Genomic DNA, 21,566 nt, shown 5'->3' with positions numbered 1-21,566 from the left:
AATATCCCACTTGGATACACACACATAGGTCCATATTTATTATAACTGGGCCTTAGATCCCTGTTTCTCTTGTGAATCCTTTGTTACTGGCACATGCGGCCATTAACACACTGGATTTTTTCAGCAACTTCACATGTGACCTGCTCTCAGGTGGGTCTGGAATACAAGTGAGCTTGCACACCAAGCTCAACACACAATAGGCCATCTGAAAGTCTCCTCTGTGACGTCACAGCCTTGAAGGCTTCTCATTGGCCAGTTGGAGTTCTCTGAGACTTTTTCTTGTCTGTGGGAAAAGTGCCACTTTCTCCCACCAGATGGCAGAGTTATCAATTGCTTGAAATGTGTAAACAAAAGTGTTTTTTCACCTTTCCTTACTTAATTAAGCCAGATAATTGCAAATGAATTTACTTTTCATAAATTAGGCATTATTTTCCCTATGGGTAAGTGTTATCTTTGATTTTCAATAAAATATAAAAGATTTAATAAATATGTGATTTGGAGAACATGGTTTTTGGTATTCAAGACGGCTACTGTCTTTATAAATAAACCACTTCTACCTCTCCCATGAGTGTAACAAATGGTTGGTAAACATTACCCATGATTCTAATGGGGGGGGGGGTATAAGTCTCTGGGAAAATAGCTCTCACAAGCTTTTTCTGATGCTAACCTAATGGCCCTTGTACTTAGGTTATGGTCTGTGGTTATTTGTGTGTGGGCATGTATGCCCAATGCTGATTGGTCATAATAGACTTAACCTGGCTGGTAACCCGAGAACACTTGTTCATAAGTATAATGTGTTTCGCAAAAGGAAAATAACATTAAAATGTGGTATTTGGCAATATTATCTTCTTAGCTCTTAAACGGAATGTTAGATGCTTGCTCAAACCTTGGGGATAGCTGGTATAAATGAAAAGCAGGTGGAGCGATGGTTTACATAAGTTTTCCTGTTGGGGATGCTTCCCTGAAGACACAATGGAAATTTTATCACCTTGTAATCAAAGTGCTCCAGGTTCGATATCTGCCGGAGGCACATAGTGGTTCAGATACTGTCTTGATTAGCTTATCTGTGCATAAAGCTGACTCAAAAGAAAAACTAGGATAATCACCTAGTTGGGGGGTTGCTCCTCCATTCCCAAACTGCTCATCATCATTGATCATTCTTTCTCATTCTCACAATTAGCCAAAAGTGGCAGAAAGCGACTCTAGAAAAGAGAATTGCTAAATAAACCATTTATCGTCAGTGTCATGATTAGCAAAAGTTACAGAAAAGTGACATAGAAGTACAGGGTGTCCCACGAACGGCGCAACTGGGAATTAAGAGTGGCGTTACTTTGTAACCGAAACCTGTACATACATAAGTCATACACCAAATGTTAGCCCTGTCCAAGTAGATATTTTTAAACATAGAAACAACAAACGGGGTGCAGTGTTGTTCATGCAGTGTTACCAAATGTAAGTGAAAGTGTAAATTTATTTTTCCACAAAGCATGGAAAATTGCATGTCAAACATTCGTACGGAAATTTGGACGTCAATTTCCACCTTGGGTAGGTGGACTATTTCGCCATCTATAGTTCAGAGAAGAAAACCGATCGTTTTCGCGTATAGCCAATCCTGAAATGCCTCGTAAAGGCGTACCGGTCCAAATGCGTGTTTTAAAAAAATTATGAGGTACAGTGGCAACACTGTTGATGTTTGAAGGCAACAAAGGTGTGTTTAGTGATGGTCTATGACATGAAAATACTGGAAACAGGAAAAAAAGAAAATGAAAATTATGGTGAAAAAAGTGTTACTTACCTACTCCTGTCACTTTTTTACTTACCTACTACTGTCACTTTTTTCACCATAATTTTCATTTTCTTTTTTTCCTGTTTCCAGTATTTTCATGTCATAGACCTTCACTAAACACACCTTTTGTTGCCTTCAAACATCAACAGTGTTGCCACTGTACCTCATAATTTTTATAGAACACCCATTTGGACCGGTACGCCTTTACGAGGCATTTCAGGATTGGCTATACGCGAAAACGATCGGTTTTCTTCTCTGAACTATAGATGGCGAAATAGTCCACCTACCCAAGGTGGAAATTGACGTCCAAATTTCCGTACGAATGTTTGACATGCAATTTTCCATGCTTTGTGGAAAAATAAATTTACACTTTCACTTACATTTGGTAACACTGCATGAACAACACTGCACCCCGTTTGTTGTTTCTATGTTTAAAAATATCTACTTGGACAGGGCTAACATTTGGTGTATGACTTATGTATGTACAGGTTTCGGTTACAAAGTAACGCCACTCTTAATTCCCAGTTGCGCCGTTCGTGGGACACCCTGTAGAATAATTACATAAAATTAGAAACTGTGTATTAACTAAAGAAAATTGTCGTTTCTGCAGGAAAGTCAATAACTCGTACATACTTTTTACAATATCAAAATATATTAAGGAAACTGATGTATAAAACTGAGTGTACTAAACGTACTGTAATTTTAAAATTTGTGAACAAATATTATGATGAAAATAATTGTAATGTCAGAAAGTGTCCAGTGGCAGCAATTGGGTTCCAAAAACTATGGGTGCAAAGTGCCAAAACAGCGGGGGGGGGGGGTCAAGGACAGTTTACTTTCCCTTGGTATATAAAGTTTAGCATAGTGCAGGGACAAAAGTAGCAAAAAGTGGGGAGGATGGCCACCACCGGGTATGTCCATAATTATTGTAACAATGATTTCTTGTGTCAGCCCCTGTAGCGGAGCGGTTAGCACATCGTGCTACGACGCCAGGGGTCCCTGGTTCGAATCCTGGCCTGGGCATGGATATTTGTGAGTGTCCATTCATCAATTTCATCATATCATCACTCATCCCCATCTTCGTAAATTAGCCAAAAGTGGCACAAAAGGCAAAGTAAAATAGAGCAAATCACACAATAATTTCTTGCTGGTGAGATCATATGTACTGACAATGATCAATGCTGTTAAAGTACTGAGCCATTGATTGCTAGCAATATTATTTTGTCATTGTAGTGGGAAATGGATTGCTCGTTTTTGCACTGCACGTTGTGTTTTACACAGGAATTAATGACATTTTGCTGTCTCTTACACCATGGATATCCACAGGATTTGTTCCGGGGGTGGTGCAAACGAGGCATGTTTCTCCCCAAAATAGCAATGCAGCTAAAAAAATGTAGCTGTTAGCTGGAATATATTCATATATGTCAGTTTTGTTATCTGGATATTAGAACTATTCAGATACTAAAGAAATAAATTATGTGGATTTTTATAATCCAAGATATGTATAATCTAGAGTATCTGTATTTCAATGTATTTATGAACCTCCTACAAAAGTAAGCATCATTGTCGAATGTTTTTATTTTTTTTCGCTGTTGCCACATTCAAAATTTACTTCAAAATACTGAGACAAAATGTAGCTGTAGCGAAAATTTCACTACAACTACAGGAATTTTGTAGCTTCACTATAGCTACAAATTTTGTAGCTAGCTACAGTAGTGACGCAACAAGTAGCATGCTACTTCCGACCACTGTAAATTGTAATGTCCTTCACAGTACTGTTTGTATACTATGGCACATATATTGGTGCTTGCATAAACTAATGAGGTCATACAAGTGAATTATAAGTGTATTACAAACTGTTTGGAAAGCACTCCTTTTTGTTTGATAATTAATATCATCATTATAAATAAACATCATTCCTAAACATTGTAATTATAATTAAAAGAATACTAGTAATTAACGAATACCAGCAACGATTCAATTCTCATCAAGACATCGTGCATAGGGGCTGGAATGTTTGCGCCTTTCTGTAAAAATATCTTGGTGAAAGAGTACATGTTTGAACCCTCAAGTACATAAATTTTCTTAAAAGATTTTTGAAAGAAAAATCTGTAAATGTTCTGATGGAACTATTAATTTTGCTGATACTGATTGTGTCAAAAGATGTTATGTTTTGGCCGGTATCGATGTGGCCTTCTTTGATATAATAACACATTGAGTGATGGCGTGGTTGCATACAGGAAAATTCAATTATCACCAAACTAGTTTGAGTTAAATGTTGATCTTTTGTAACTTTCGGAATTGATCATTCTCCATGAGTAAAGTTCTTGTTTTCTGTTGAATATAAGTAACATAAAATAAACACATAATTTGGTTGTAGACTCATGTTCATTATTAACTATTACATCATCCACAGTGTCGCTATTTTGTATTTGTGTACTAACTGTAAAATTCTCTTTCAGAAGGGATTTTCGTGTGCATACTAGGTATATTGCTGGCATTTGAGAAATAACATGTTTGACAATCAGATTGCATAACCTTCAAGTGGAAAGGGCCACATTAATAAATAAAGTTTTTCATTATTTCTATTGGAGAGTTTGCAGTTTCCGTAAAGTTCAATAGTTGGTAATGATGTTATTTTGTTTGGGTCGATGTTTTTAGGATCAAAATTGGGTGTTGCTCTGTTTGCATAACTACCAAGGGGCAAATTTAGTAGCAAATTTCTGGAAGTGTATTGCCGAAAGTTGACAATGAATATCGAGGTCACCTAAAGTGGGAAGGGCCTGACAGCTTACTACTTACTCACTATATCTAGTAATTCATACAGCGTGCTCACAAAATTACTGAGTTGCTTAATCATTACAAATCAACTAATTTACAGCATTTAAGTAGTTCTCAAATTTGTAGGTAAACATCTATTAGAAGTTGTTGGGAAGTTATTTTTGGACACATTGCCATTCTGGAGCTCTCCAGTCATTGCTCCTAGAATTACCGAGTGGGATCTGCAAAATACCCTTGGAAAATGGATATTTGAATCCTGACTATTTTTGAAAATTTGATGTGGGCAAGTGGGGTATTTTGTGACGTTGCTGGGTTTGGGGACCATCTCACCAGTGGCGTATGGTCACAGTGGCTGTGGAGTGGAGACTAGCATGCCAGGAAGTAAGAACGCATCTGCCGGCATTTAGACCCACAGCTGAATGCTGACCTTGGCACTGGATGTGTCAGTGCTTCAGTATCCAGATAGCTGTTGTCCAGTTTGCACGTTTTTGTGAAGTGTTAAGGTGTTAACAAGTGTTTTAGATTGTTTTGTATTAGTTTACATATTACTGGTGCTTTTCTGCAGTTTAATAATGCCACGCTATCCGTACAATGTAAAACAACAAATTTTAATGTACGACTCTTACATCATTACGAATTCTTGTAGGGAAGTTAGAATGTTGAAAATATTCTCCAGGGCTATCGACCAGGTGAGTTGTGGAAGAGATTCCAAGCTTTATTTTCATCATTCATCGCCAGGAAAGCTTCAAGACTTACTTCAAGTTAGAATGTGTTTTGCAAGAGAATTCCCAGATTTTCCTGTTTCACACAGAGACAGTGTTCGGATACTTATGAACAAATTTAGGGGAACAGGGTCTGTTCTTGATAAGAATTGAAGGTTAACATGGCGTGTGCTTACTAGGAGATACTAGATGATATTGTAGCATGATTGGAACATACTCCTCAAAAAACGCTCTGGCACATTGCACAAGAAACAATACATTTCCATGACATCTGCGTGGCGAACTACCAACCTTTTAAATCTGAAGCCATATATTACATGAATTGAAAGAAAATATAAGGAGAGAAATTGAAGAAAATTTTAGAAGAGGAACTGATGCATGTTAGTGAAAATTTCCTTAAAAAATGCTGTAGATGTGTGGAAGAAGGAGGACATTTCCAACAACTTTGTAACAAGGTACCTGCTCATTTTAATTCTAACTGTGCATGTAATTGTACGAGCTTATTTCATTACATAGCTAGTGGTTCCAGTTACGCAGATGTTGCAATCAGTTTTCCGGCAGGCACACTCTTACTTCTTGGTATGCTAGCTGATGCTCCACAGCCACCTCAGCCGTGAAAGGCACTGCATGTTGATTAACCACTGTATATACATTTCACAGAAAAATGAGTATGATAATAGAGATTTATAATTACAGTATATTTACATCCAGTGGCATGCCAATGGGCATTGAATCGAATTTTCTAATACAAAAGGCAGACACTTGAAACAATAGCAAAACATAACATGAACTATTAAAAATAAAGAAGCCTTACCTGATACCTTACATTCATATTCCACTCTTCCCTTACAAAACAACTGAGTATGTCACTGTATACATATTTAAAAAGCACTAGGAACATAGAAATTAATTATTATAAATTTTCCACAATACTGTGATATTCAGCACAGAAAATTCTCAACCTTACATCTTTTCCATACAACAAATAAAAATTAATATAAATATTACGCTCACTGAAATCAAAGAAATCTTTCATTGATCAAGAAGTTCTTATTTCATTGGCAAGTATTAAACATTTTTTGACCTAAAACAGGTTAACCCAATACTAACAATACATACAATATTTTGCCAAATGGTGACATGCAGAAGTTGGCACTTTGTTTCACAAAGTAAAAAGCAGCAGTAGGTTATAATTAGATTTAATTCTTCTTTCTGCTCCTTACCATCAAAATTGTACATGCAACTCAAGTCTGACATGTTTAATTCAAGTGTATGTAGCAATGTTTAAAAACTGTGCAGCATGCATATGTGGCAAGGTAATTTACTCCTTACACTTTTTACATAAATTACACATAATTTACTTCATGTAGAAAACCAGTATTTTACGCATATGTAAAAAACAAATTTTCTTTCTTTCTTTTCAATTTTAAACTTTAATTCTCTCACAAACTCAATATGTTGACCAAGGCAGAATTTATTGTATATATTAAAAAATATAAACTAAACGTTACGTTTGAACCTTCTAGCAAGGTCTTCTTCAGACTCTGTACCAAGTACAAATGAAATAATGTACAAAACAGGAAGATATATTCCAACACGTGGCCTCTCCTGTCAACTGTAGTTTATTCTGACAGGCATTCTGATAAACATTTCCTTTCATCTGGAACGTGGTTGGACTCCTTATCTCACCTTCTTTTTTCCTTATCCTTTCTTCCTTCATTTCTCTTTCATCTTCTCTCCTCCTTTGCTCTTGTCCTTTCCACTCTTTCTAACACCTTCTTCCATTCTTTGTTTATCTTCAGTCCCCCATTCAGTCCATTCTGTCTTCTTCCCCTTTCTTCTGTATTTCCTTGGCCTCCTTCCATTTTCTCACTAGTACTCTCTTCTCCCTTCCTATCTGCTTAGCCTCATCCCACTCTATGCCATGTCCTGATTCTCTCATGTGCTTAAATATCGCATTTCTCTCTCTCTCTCTCTCTCTCTCTCTTAAGTCGTACATCATCCCTATGTTCTTTCAACCTGTGTTTCAGCCTCGTTTTCGTTTCTCCTATTGTAACGTCTGCGATCTATTTGTAAAAATACACGCAAGCATTACAGTATAATAAGAACCTTCCGACTAAATAGCAGAAGAAGTTCTCGTTTCCGCCATCAGATGGTATCTCCATCTGACAGCCTAAGTTCCTGCTGCCACCTGGCAGTGCAAATTTGAATTATGTCAGCTAGACGAAGCAGTCATACAAAATTGACTTACACTTCATGCTTGGTCTCCGTGTGAGAAACATCACTTTCTCTTCTATCAACTAACTCTGCATATCCAGTCGAGGTCATGTACAGTACAGCTGATTCATGATACCCGTTTTGTAAAGACGACGCCATTACATCTACACGATGGCCCACGTGTATGAAAACAGTTAATTCTTCAATTGGGAAGTTAAAACTAAGGCGTAAAAATGATTATTTAAGGTCCGTAGATCTCCTCTGTGGAATTAACAGCAAGAAGTGATAGTTTTTTTCTGAACTTCAACATTATGAAATTCCAAGTGATTACTTATTCCCTCACGAATTGAACAATAATGGGACATGAACAGAAGTACGAGATTACATTTCATAATCCTTGCACGGATAATTTGTGTACATAAACTTAGAAATCACATGATGAGAAATTGTGAAATAGTTTTGACTTTGAATATCTGGTAATTTCAATTAAAAGATTGCTTCATGTACGCGTTACAAATATCCATTGGAATATGAAAATTACAATTGTGCTGAATTCGAAAAGCTTTGCCTTCATTACCAAGCCAACGTAACATTTCGTTAAGTAAAAATGGAAACGATAAAATAAATCAAAAATGGCATATCAGTTACGTAAATTTCATCATTTACTACAGCCTAACCATTTTTGAATAGTAATCCTAAACATCCCTAAAGCTAGCATCAATGTAATCTTTTGATCTGAATTAGTTATTGAATACTACGCGTCTAATAATGAAAATTGAATTAACGCATTTAGAATTGGTTATAATTGGCTTTGCGTATATTTTGTAGAGCAAAAAGGAAGACAGTTCAAATGCAATCCTTGTCTAGTCATTTTGTCTTGCAAGATTTATGTTGAATACTTGTATTCGCTGAGCAAACACAAAATGTTATAATCATTTACATGTGCATAGAAAATATATATATATTTAATTTGTATTGTGTAATTTTTTTGAATCAATTATTGTTTCCGAACAAGGGAATAAAAGTCACGTTGTTAATTGACGTCATTCTTTACTTTCTATGCAAAGCTTCCTGACTTAAATAAGTGTAATGCAGTGTGAGAATTACTTGTTGCGTAAAGAATACTAACCTTATAATAAGAGTAGAATATGCATGTTGTTTTACTAATCTAGAAATAAACATATTTGGTATATTGATCAATAGTATGTTCTTGAGTATTTTGTGCAATGATCAATTGTGAATTTTTGCATGTATTTGCGCACAGATGCATAACCTAAGCCTGGATTCATTAATTTGTGATAATAAGGGGAACCATATAATGAACAAAAATTGGCGAACATACGCGTTTATACATATTTTATGGAAGTTACTGTTGTAATCCATATCGGACCCTAAGTACTTAAATAGGGCTTGCCTCATTCTTGCTCATTGGTTTATTCCTGCAATACTGTAGGATATCTATGTAGTAGGAGTGACGCAAAATAAATAGTTGTGACTGCTTGGTTTGGTTTTTACATCATTGTTGAGCAATAATCCCATTTTGCGCATCTTCCAGTTAAATAATTGAGTTTTGTTAAAAAATAACCAAATCAAGCATTACACTATGTACACACACTGACACTCTTTACACTTCACTTCATAGACAATCCCTTCCTCTTCTCTGTTTTCCTTTTTCTTGTTTGCATTCTTCACTGTTCTTAAGATGCTTCATCCTCCCTTGCTGTAAGTTTTAATGCCCGCTTTCCTAAGTACTTTGCATATCTTTTCTGTGGCCCCAATTGCCCTCCCCGTGGATCTGCACCTGCGTCCATGTAAACTCATTGCAGCACTTTACTCCCTGGCATAATCTAAGTAGTGTCGCTACATGTAATAATATTACTACCAAAAGTATATTTTCAGAGTAAAATTAACATATCAGTTTTTACACAGTTGTATAGTCAGCACTTAAGTATATGTTTCTTGCATTGGCTGACAAAATTTTGCATTGTTAGTGTTGCCAAAAAAAGATTTGCCACTTTTTATTTTACTCATAAAATTGCTATTTTCAAACTTTTCAAGTAAAGCACATGGGCTCAATTAGTTGCAAAACACAGATTTGCATGATGTCAATCACAAGGCTCCAAATTATGATTGTGTAATAATTTCTGATAATTTTTCTCTCTCAAAATTGACATTAAGGAGAAACATTTTACTCTGAACTGAAAATTAACTAATTAATAAAATTTACTGTATGGATAATCGATTGGTGTGTTAAGTCCACTTTATGTACAGTAAGACTAATCGGGACCAGACCTACAGTTTCAAGTGGGATCCAAACTATGTGCCTCCACCAAGTATACAACCAGGGACACCTTGATTACAAAGTGATGACGATACCACTGTGCCATCGGGGAGTCACCCTGTATCAGGGTTGGCCCAAGTGGGCCCAACCCAGTTTTCCTTACGTGGGTTTTTTCAGAAAAACCCACCTTGAAAATACCCACCAAAAAAAACACTAAAAATGTGTTGTTTTCTTTTCAGAAAATGTTGTAAATTATTTCTTTAAATAATTGTAAGGTTCTAGAATTATCAACATTTTGAGAAAACTTGTAAAATAAACACTTAGCCAAGCTTATAATACTCAAAATAATGAATGTGGTACAAGTCACAGTGGGTTTTTTCAGGATATTTTTTCTCAAATCATGCTAAAAATAGACTTTTAACAGAAATAATACGAACATATATCCAAGAATCAAAAATCAAGAGGATCTGAAATATTTAGATAAAACATTTGAACAAACAAAGCTTATAATTTTGAAATGTGGTAGCACTTTAGATGTCAGTCACTTCTGTATGTGCGCAAGCCACATAGTTTCACCTACGATCTACTTTTACAATTATTTTTTTCATGAATAAAACATTACAAAGAAGAACTGAGTATATGTTATTGAAATGTCGTGAAAGTAGAATAAAGTTAATTCTGGTACAACTAAACCAAACACTTTTCAAATGATTCATTTCATTTCTCAAAATTTAGTATGTGTGCAAATGTTCTGTTATCTTTCCAATGCCTTGCACTGAGACAGTGACCCCTCCCTCCAGTTCAGTGCATTGATTGAACGTAATGGGTTTCTTGCCCATGTAGGATAAATGTTATGTGTGGTTAGGAGCTCTATGCCCAAGAAGTCCAGCACTCTAACAATCTACCATGATTTGTTTTTATCTTAAATGTAGGGGATGTAAATACAATGCATACATATACTTTCATACTTTGACCATTTTTGACATTTTCAAACCTTTTTACAGACTACAATTTTGAGCTTTGTGCATAAAACTTTCAGGAGCATTGTGACATTACTTGCACTGTAAATTCACAATAAAATTATTAGAAGGAGCATGGGTGGGTGGATGGGCAAAGAAAGACAAGTCATCTATTTAGTGACCATGATAACATGTTTGTGCAGCTAGAAAATTTGACAATGTGACATGTGAGTGAAATTGAACATTGTGTTTCAAGATGGTGAATGAAAAACTGATTTTCCTCATGATGCACGCATGCTATATACCATGCTCTCTTTTTCCCCAAAATTGTCTACAATGCATTTTCAGAGTATAATGAACTAAACTCAGTCATTGTAGATAATCCATCGGTCCGCAATTTTGTAGTAAAACTTTTAAATTATATTTCATAGTTAGGAGAGGAGTGGTGATAAAATCACAAACATTCATTTTGCCCCTTTTGAGTTGCAATTTTTAGAGTTACAAGATAACTTAAAGGATTGGTGTCATATTGTACTTGAGAAAAATTTGTCACCATGTTTAAAGATGGTGGACGACAGACTGATTTACATGTCTTGTGAGAGCTTTAAGTTATGCAAATATTTGAGGTTAGATTTTCGTAGATTAAGAAAACCAAGTCTCACCTACGTTAGGACATTACTTGAGCTTGAAGTTTTTAATAAAAAAAAACTGTATTATAGTGTGTGGTTTCAGAATGGTCACCAATTTTGAGACCACAATATCTTTAGCAATTTTAGAGTTTTTAAGCTGAAATTCATGTCACAAATAGATACACCCAGGGAATGATTTTATTTTGCATTTGCATTTGTTGAAAGCATTTCAAGATGGTGGATGAAAAATTGATTTTTCATATTCTGAGGTAGCTCCAAATTGCGATGCCACTTTCAAATATCTGCCTGAACTACATTTTTGGACATTAAGAAAAGATAATTAAATATTTTAGGGCATTTCTTAAGCTATGACTTGACAAATAATTTTTTTAACAATAAAGCGCATACTATGTATGTTGGGATCCAAATTGGGGCAACTAATGTTTTGTCCATGGGAACTGTTAGTTTCATAGCAACCAGATATTTTGGAGGATGGATACAGTATTCCATTTGGATGAAATCAGTCAAGACAATTAAATATGTCAGCCTTATAATTTTGGCATGGTTAATACACTGAGGAGATATTTAAACTTGAAACATCCATAAAAATAATGGGAAAACACAACTGTGAACAAACTGTATTGAAGCAGATTTAAAAGTGTGTGTGCAGCTACCGTATGTTGTATAGTATGTATAAGTAAAGTTCCCTGTGCATATCCAGGGTGGCTACTCACCAGGAATTCCTTGAATTCTGGGAATTATGAGTGAATAATTGACTCAGTGAATTCTGCATGAATTCTTCGTGAATTTTTCTCCATAGACGTGAAAAATTGCAACATTTATTAAATCCATATCCCACTGAGGGCATCCCCGATGGTGCAGTGGTAGCATCGTCGCCTTTTAATCAAGGGGTCACGGGTTCAATACCAGTGGAGGCACATAGTGGTTCGGATTCCACTTTTAACTGAAGCTCCAGTCCCAATTAGCCTTTCTGTGCATAAAGTGGACTTAAAACACCAACTCAATCAATCAAACCATATCCGATTGAATTTATAAATGCTCTTGAGACAAGTTTTTAACCAATCAATTTTATTTTTATCGAGGAAGGAAAAGACAGCTACGTGAAAAATAAAATTGAATTCTCTTGATCTGTTTACTTTCTTAGAGTTCCTCTGTAGAAAAATCTATCTGATAGACGGAAGATTATTGCAAGATAATATATTCTGAAGTTGAGTACGTAAATTTCAGCTTAAAATTCTTATACAATTACAATTTTTCGTACATTAGTATATCCCGTAACATTAGTAACTTGTGTTTGTAGATGTATTTTGAGTCTGAATATGTGAAATTCAAATGTAAACTCTGCACCTTAAACTTAATACTTGAAATATACATGTGCTGTATTTTTGGATACATTTAAATCACACAGAACCATTATATTGTTAACATATTTGTGTGGGTATGTGTGTGGGTGGTGAGAAGTGGTAATACGTAAGGTTGAAAAAGAGAAAACATCTTCTGGTCACCTTCAATTTTTGGAAAGTTCACCTTGAAAACTGGGAATTATACTTGAATTTTATCATGGTTTTAGAGTGGCCACCCTGACATAGCACCGCACCATGAAGGCACATTCAGGGGTTATGGGGGTAGCACCCGACATATTCTTGATCTCACCATTTTGGAGGTGATGTGATCACAACCAAACTCCGGGTGCCTTCACCCCCCAGAACCCATTGATTTGAGACTGGGCGAGTTCCACCTCTGCTTTATGCATGGACAAGACCGGAAAAATTCCGACCCTAGATCACCCACACCCGAGATTCAAACCCGGGTCTTCTGCATGGCAGTCAGCCAGCATGTCTACTATTTCTTACGTAATAAAAGTAATATCGCTAAGCAGTAGTATCCCCCTTTTCTCTCTATTTTCTCAATTTTCTGTATTATCATTGGGACAAACATCCACGTCTGAACCAAGATGGGACCCCTGGCATTGCAGCATGCTGTGCTAAGCCCTCTGCCACGGAGGTTGACTAAAGCACCAAAGCTATCAAGCATTAGTATAGTATTGCAATGCGCAACCCTGGGAACTGATCACAGATCTATTAACTGTTACGCCATCCAATCAAATCAGTAGAATCAAACTGTTGGTCAAATTTTTCAGAACATAGTATTTTAGATAATTTAATCATTTGTCCCGCACTGTGGCTGTGCGGTCATGCTTTGGGCTCCGGCTATGGAACGTGTGCAGGTTTGAGTCTCCTTGGGGAAATGTAGCTAACAGCTTTTCTCCTGAGATTTCGGCCTGTGTATGAAACTGGTGAACACTCAGCATCATGATTAAACTGGGGAGCTACGAATGACTAGTGTAACCCGGTCATGAAAACCTGCAACGACAACTCGGGGTTCATTCTGCTGACCACACGTCACCCCGTAATTGGTTGTATGATCTCCCACCTCAGAGTAGGATCAGGTGGAATTGTGGTCGACTGTCGGTAGGTAGGCCTGGGCCCTCAATGGTGTGCGGCACAGGTTATGTATGCTTTAAGTTTAATCATTTCAAGGTGCGAGACCTTGATTGTCAATTCTTAACTATGTTAACAGAAAATATTAAATAGTTTTTGATTTTGTGAACTAAAACAATACAAATTGAATGTTCCAATATACTACTATCAGTGAAAAATGTATTTCATTTTTAAAAAATATATATTTATAAACATAACATGAAAAACCCAATAAAACCCAATTTGGCCCAGGTTTAATCTGGTTTTATCTGAAAAAAAATCAAAAAACCAACCCAGGTTGTTTTTTTTTTTTTTTTTCGGAAAAACCTGGGCAAAATGCTAACCCTGCCCTGTATGGATGAACTTGCAACCAAAAGTACAGGTTGTGGCAATGAATTGGATGATTTTGCAACACTGGCTGGATATAGCTAGTTGTTGTGTCAGAGGTAAAACGTGACTACAGCTATCTTGAAGACACTGCTTTACCATTCAGTTGTGACAGAGGTCCGAAACGTGCACAGCACATCATGGATGTTGCCTGTAACACAACAACTAGCAATATTCAGTGTTGCAAAATCACCTGCTTTATTGCCACACCCTACATTACAAAAATATAAATAATAAAAAAATAAACTTAATAGAATAAATTTCATAAAATATACTTCATAAAGCATAAAATGCAGTGTGAATATTTTTCATAGTTTTCATGTTGTAAAGGATCAAATTTTGGTTTCAGGTGCTTTTAAGACATTCTGTGTATACACCCTGGGTATACATATTTAGACACAACATAGAGATAATTTGTGGATATATTTATACACTGTGATATACTGCATTTACAAACCTGCTTATTGATACCTAAGAATTAAGTCTACACAGAATAAATCCTTCCTGGACAAGTAATGGACATTTATTGATTGCCTTCAGATATATCAGGGTGTCTGCAATTTTGTAAAAACAAAACTCCCTGACTTTTACAGGTTTTCCAGACCAAGAACCTAAATTTTTCAGACCAGATTATGACTATTCATGTATTTAAACATGCGTGTACAAATTTTGGCTAAATGCCAGACTTAGATTTCCACATAAACAAGTGTCTAGAATATTCGCTTCACATGTTAAAAGTAATTAGTAGAAGGGAAACTGAACAGAAATTAATTGTTTGATAGGGGCATGAGGGGTGAGCTTTTGCCTGTTACTTGCCACATATTGACTAATGGTAATGAAAGAATTCATTTTTATTAAAAAATTACACCAATTATAGCATAAATAATACACAATTATAGAAAAATTTAGTAATATATGTATTAATCCTAATATCAATCAAACATACCTCAAAAATTGCAACAAGAAAATGGTAAATGCCAATAGCCACTTGCTGTAGTAGTCTTTTAATTGAAAATAGTTCAAAACGAGTATTAAGTATGCAATCAACAATACCATTTTTTTTTTTTTGTCTTATTCAAAAAATCACTTTTAATGCACTACTACATAAATGTTGATTTTTCTAGAAAAACAATAAATTTCCCTGACATTTACATGCCTTTTCCAGAAAAAGTAAATTTCCTGACTTTTCCAGGATTTCCATATTGGTAGCCACCCTGCATGTTTTGGACAACATTGCTTCTTCTTCGTGTCATAGGGATATTTCTATTTGTTTCAGATATGTCATGAATAAAAGAAATATATATTCTGAACTAGAGTCGTTTTCACGTTCAGAAGACACAATGGGCTCTTATGGGCAATACTTTTCTTATGGGAAATACGAGTGCGCTGTTGTGAAATTTCTGGATTTACAAATTTATCTTAAGTAAAATCGGTACCTGCAGTTTTGCAGGAAATTTTGTAGAGAATACGATGGTGAACACAAAAAACTGGTAACTTGCTTACATAATTTTAGATAAATTAAAAACGCAAATTTTCTGTGAAAACACAATTTTTACATTATTTTCATTCCTAATGTTGAAACATGCCGTAAAATTGAAGCATTCATTATTAAAAAAATTGACACTGTTTTTTAATTGTCATAGGTGACGGTGGTACTCAGAATTTATCAATACTTTAAAGCATATTTGCATTAAAAAATATTCAAATAAAGTATGTGGAGATCTTTTATATTCGTGCAGTAGAAAATGTCGTCGCTGGCCATTTTTTGTTCTGTAATTCCAAGTAAAAACTTTCAGCGACAAAGTTGTGGAGAAAATAATGAAATTATTTTTTATAACCACTCAAAGGTTCCCAGAAATATTACTTCCATGCATTTTGGAGTTTCTTTTTAACCCGAACCACGCGCGAAGTAAGGAGACGTCTGGCCATCTTGAGCTGGCTCACCGCAGCATTCCGGCTAATCACCACCAAGTTTTCAAGTTGTTATTTTATTTCCATTCAGTAAAAATATTAACTTCATGCAGTTTGTTATAATAGAATTGAAATTACTTAAATTTAATAATTGACAATTATTTCCAATGCTGCTGTTGTGAGCAACATTAGTGCTGTCGCAAATACACGTTGTTTTTGTTTACATTACTGTCGACATTAATACTGAAATGAAGATCACCTTTCAGTTTCCAATTTACACATAAATTCATAGACACCATATTAATCTTTGAAAGGCTTTCCAACACGTGACAAAATATGGGGCTTCAAGATAGAAATATGACATGCCTTGCTTGAGTCATTCATGTCTTATCAGTTCACGTGGGCCATAACTCATTTGTTTGTTTGGGTTGCAACTTGAATCTAACCCATGTGCCACGTTTCCCTTACTTGAGTGAGAGATCTGCTTTGGTCTGTTTAGACTTTTTCCCTCTCTCGAAAAAGTGTTTTCAGTTGTGTGAGCGCTCAGTGATTTTTACTTTTTTAAGTGATTTCTGAAGTGTCATATTCGTGCATTACACTCGCGCGTGTAGTGATCGCAATGGATCATAGTAAAAAGGGTAACTGTAACGTTCATAGTATAATATTAATATTAATAATTACATATAATTATCATTATATATACAAAATATGTAACACCTTCATTGTGAAGGAAGGTCATCATTTCCCGGCGACATGAGCTAGCGCTGTATTGGCAACACTGTGTGGTTTCTCCATAAGCGCAGTTGTGTCTTCTGAACGTGAAAACGACTTTAGAAATGGACTTAATTTAGACCTCTATTAGATGTCCATGTGGGCAAATGTTGCATATCCAGTATTGTACTTTAGGTATTTTCTTTAGCCATTAAATTAAATGTCTATTTTATTCAGAATTAAATATCTACAAACTAGAAGTCTAATAACAGGGTGGTCACTCGAGAGCCATGATAAAATTCAAGTATAATTCCCAGTTTTGAAGGTGAACTTTTCAAAAATTCAGGGGCACAAACAGATGCTTTCTCTATTTCAAACTTAAGTATTACTGCCTCTCACCAGCCCCCCCCCCCTCCCCCAACACACACATAAATATCTTAACAATATAAAGCGTTTGTGTGATTCCACTGTATCCAAAAATTCCAACAATACAATTAAAATGGTGTGTGTGTGTATATATATATACAGGGTGTTTCTAAAGGTCATTTACAACACATTGAGGTGATTCCTCACACGAAAACAAGCAAAAAGTGTGAGTTCCATTTTTACGACTGAGGCTTTGTTTCCGAGATGGGAGCCTCACAAAAGGTGACAAAGTGAACGTCACACCTAACTGGGATGAATACTATCACAGATAGAGAGGAGGTTCCAAGGGAATCATTAAGGAATCTTATGTGCTCAGTCTGAAAGTCACTATGAAAAGTTCACTGCACGCATGTGCAATGGAGTCCTCAAAGGAATTGGGGATTTCCAGCAAGAACAATGCATGGGAAGGATATGTAACACAGCAAGAAGGACCGTGACAATGAGAAATGCGTTAAAGACAACACATCCCGACCTCAAACATCAAAACATGAGCACGGAACACAAAATCCAAAAAGTTGAGCATGGTTGCATACCACAGTTACACGCGAGGAATGAACGAATCATGTCATGTGGCATACGAGACACACATTACTCCACCAAGAGGAGGGAAAGAAAAACACAATATCAGATGATTGCGACGTGTATTTTTACACGCGACAACTACATAATATCCCCCCCCCCCCCCCACACACACACACAACAAACAACAAATGCTACAATGTCTTAAGCACAGACAGTGCATGTCACTGTACACCAACTGAAGATGTCACTTTCACCACACAAAGGGGGTGGGGAGCAATACCATGCAATTCGCATGCAATCACTGTGACATAAAAGAGACCAGTTTTGGAAGCACTGCGAAGGCAAGTCTGGTTCTCATACTCTACATTTGACCTTCATGACTGCTGTACCCGCGAGAGGAGCTCGAAGGGTTGGTTTTCGCTCTAGGTTGTAATACGCATTGAAGAGTACTAGTATGTTGTATTGAAAGAAGTTGACGTGGTGGAGTGGACAAGTCAAGTATTGCAACAATTGGTCTGTGGTGTTCGTACGGTGATACGGCCAATTTGTGCAGTGTGCCAGTGTTAAACAAAAATGATACTTTGCAGTTCCAGCTCCCTATTACACACATGGCTGCGTATATGACCCAGCAGCTAGCAGACATGCATCTCATGTATGGAGTAATAGCCGTGAGGCAAGACGTCTTTATGGAGAATGCTTTCCACATAGACGTTTACCTTCTCATGCCTTCTTTCAGGTAGTGGACAGTCGACTGCGTGAAACAGGGCAAGAAGTTGGAAGACCCTGAAGTGTACGCACACATCAGTTTGGAAAAGATGTGTTAACAGCGGTCACAGAACATCCTGGCACCAGTACGCGCGTGCTCGCTCGGCCACGAAACACGTCTCATGTGAATGTTTGGCAAGTGTTGTCAGAGGAAGGAATGCACCCTTTTAAACTGCAGAAAGTACAACAACTGTTAACTCGTGACTTTCGCCCTCGTATGGAGTTTTGCCAATGGTTGTTGCATCAGCTGGACACAAACCCTCACTTCGGGGCAAAGGTATTGTGGACAGATGAAGCCATTTTCACCAGGATGGATGTCTTAAATAGTAGAAACAGTCATGTCTGGGACTTTGACAACCCACATGCACTTTTTGTGGCCCATCACCAGCACAGATTTTCAGTGAATGTGTGGTGCGGGATAGTACATGATCATTTAATTGGACCATACATTCTCCCTGTTTGCCTGAATGGTCGCATGTATCATGCATTTCTTAGTGAGGTTCTGCCTGAACTGTTGGAGACCGTACCTTTGGCACTGCGGCAAGAAATGTGGTACCAACACGATGGGGCACCAGCTGATTTTGATCGTAATGTACGACATTTCCTGCATGAATTGCTTCGCAATAGGTTCATTGGTAGGGATGAGCCTGTGCCTTGGGCACTGAGGTTGCCAGATCTTAACCCTCTCGATTTTTTTTCTGGTAAGAAATGAAAACCCTCGTATACGACACACCTGTCACATCAGCTGAGGACCTCGTTGCTCACATCAACGTCGCAGCTGCGACAGTAGCAGATACACCTGGCTTGTTTGCTCGTACTCGACAATCCTTAATTCGTCGCTGTCATCTCTGCGTAAAAGTGAACGGCAGACATTTTAAAAACCGTCTGTGATTATGGCCCTCGGCAAATCCCAGTGAGAACACTCTTGGTATTGCTCCCCACCCCCTTTGTGAGGTGAAAGTGACATCTTCAATTGGTGTACAGTGACACGCACTGTCTGTGCTTAAGACATTGTAGCATTTGTTGTTTATTGTGTGTGTGGGGGGGGGATATTATGTAGTTGTCGTGTGTAAAAATACACATTGTCCCAATCCCTCCTCTTGGTGGAGTAATGTGTCTCTCGTATGCCACATGACATGATTCTTTCATTCCTCACGTGCAACTGGGGTATGCAACCATGCTCAACTTTTTGGATTTTGTGTTCCGTGCTCATGTTTTGATGTTTGAGGTCGGGATGTGTTGTCTTTAATGCATTTCTCATTGTCACGGTCCTTCTTGCTGTGTTACATACCCTTCCCATGCATTGTTCTTGCTGGAAATCCCCAATTCCTTTGAGGACTCCATTGCACATGCGTGCAGTGAACTTTTCATAGTGACTTCCGGACTGAGCACATAAGATTCCTTGATGATTAACTTGGAACCGCCTCTCTATCTGTGATAGTATTCGTCTCAGTTGTGTGTGACATTCACTTTGTCACCTTTTGCGAGGCTCCTATCTCGGAAACAAAGCCTCAGTCGTAAAAATGGAACTCACACTTTTTGCTTTTTTTCGTGTGAGGAATAACCTCCCAAGCATTGTAAATGACCTTTAGAAACACCCTGTATATATATATACTATTTAAGATATTCAATATAAGGTGCGGAGTCATTTCACGAACTCAGACTGGAAATACATCTACAAACACAACTCACAAATGTTACTGAATAAACCAATTATGAAAAATTGTTAATTCTACAAGGATTTCAAACTCAAATTTACCTAATCAAATTTGCAATAGTCTTCTCTATGTCAGATAGATGGTTCTCCAAAGAACACTAACAAAGCAAAAGGATTGAGAGAATTCTGTTTTATTTTCCACGTAGCTTCATTTTTCTTCCTCAATAAAACTAAAAGCTAAACTGCAAAAAATTTGCCTCGGGACATTTGTAAATGTATGAATTCATTTGGATTAATAAAAGTTACAATTTTTCATGTCAACGGAGAAAAATTCATGTAGAATTCACGCATAATTCCTGGAGCCAATAATTCATGCATAATTCCTGAAATTCAAGGAATTCCCGGTGAGTAGCCACCCTGAATAAATATCTATAATATCTGATCTGACTGAATGGAGAAAAGATTTGCACTACATGGTCATCCAAAGATACATTAATTTTTTTATGTTTTGAAGTCTAAGAACATAAGACCTACCTTGTCCAACTCAGAGTAAACATTCTTGTACTGGTCTGGTTCTCCAACTTTAGATACCATGTTCATGGAACTCTCAATAAACTCTTTGGTTTGCACAATATTTTTCACCAGATGCTCCAGGTACTCAGTTCCAGTGGCACTGATTTCAAAGCTATGTTCTTTGATGTCAAACATTTTCATGTACTTCACTTCAGCCAATGTCAACAGTTTTTTGAATAATATATCAGCCACATCCTAAAAAGACAATGTTCAATATGATATAAATACATTATTAGTAGCCATAGTATTTCTTGCGCTATGAGGGCTACAATTATGAATTGCAGGCATATAATGTTTTTAAGTCAGAAAAACCACATCATGTGGTTGATGCTTATTGAAAGAAGTTTGTATTTTAGAGCAAAACATGCAATGAATGTGTAGTTAACACATATCGAACAATCAATATTCAAGAAATAAGTATCGATATTAAATTCAGCGTAATTAATTATTTGCAAGAACTGAAACATTCGCTTGTGTGCTTTGGCATAAGCAAAGTTTTTCGCAGCATGTTCAATGTTTAGCTGTTCCATTTGTCTGTGTTCATTGGTCAAAACTGCCATGTTTGTTTATCTTTTCTGAGGAGCACAATTCCGCAGATAATATTTTTTTGGCTGAAGTTTGGAAAGTGTGCATTCTGCAGAGGCCAAAGTCATGGGTAAAGTAAGGAAAATCAAACAAGCAGTAAATAAATCTGGAAAAGAAGTGTAATAGTCATGTTCTAGGATGAAAGTAGTGACG

At 36.6% G+C, this 21,566-nt stretch overlaps 1 protein-coding gene across 2 annotated transcripts in view; it reads right to left on the bottom strand.

Moving 5' to 3' along the window:
• The window catches only part of LOC145988916 (uncharacterized), a 195,484-nt gene that overhangs the window by 105,009 nt on the left and 68,909 nt on the right, over positions 1 to 21,566 (bottom strand). For both annotated transcript variants that reach the window (XM_083124213.1, XM_083124214.1), the window contains exon 9: positions 20,790 to 21,023. In XM_083124213.1, the coding sequence (XP_082980339.1) occupies positions 20,790 to 21,023 (234 nt within the window). The remainder of the gene's footprint in view (positions 1 to 20,789; positions 21,024 to 21,566) is intronic.

The sequence above is a fragment of the Lepisma saccharinum genome, chromosome 6 (assembly GCF_977018435.1).
Source record: "Lepisma saccharinum chromosome 6, izLepSacc3.1, whole genome shotgun sequence".
Lineage (NCBI taxonomy): Eukaryota > Metazoa > Arthropoda > Insecta > Zygentoma > Lepismatidae > Lepisma > Lepisma saccharinum.
This window is presented reverse-complemented; position numbering and strand designations above follow the sequence as displayed.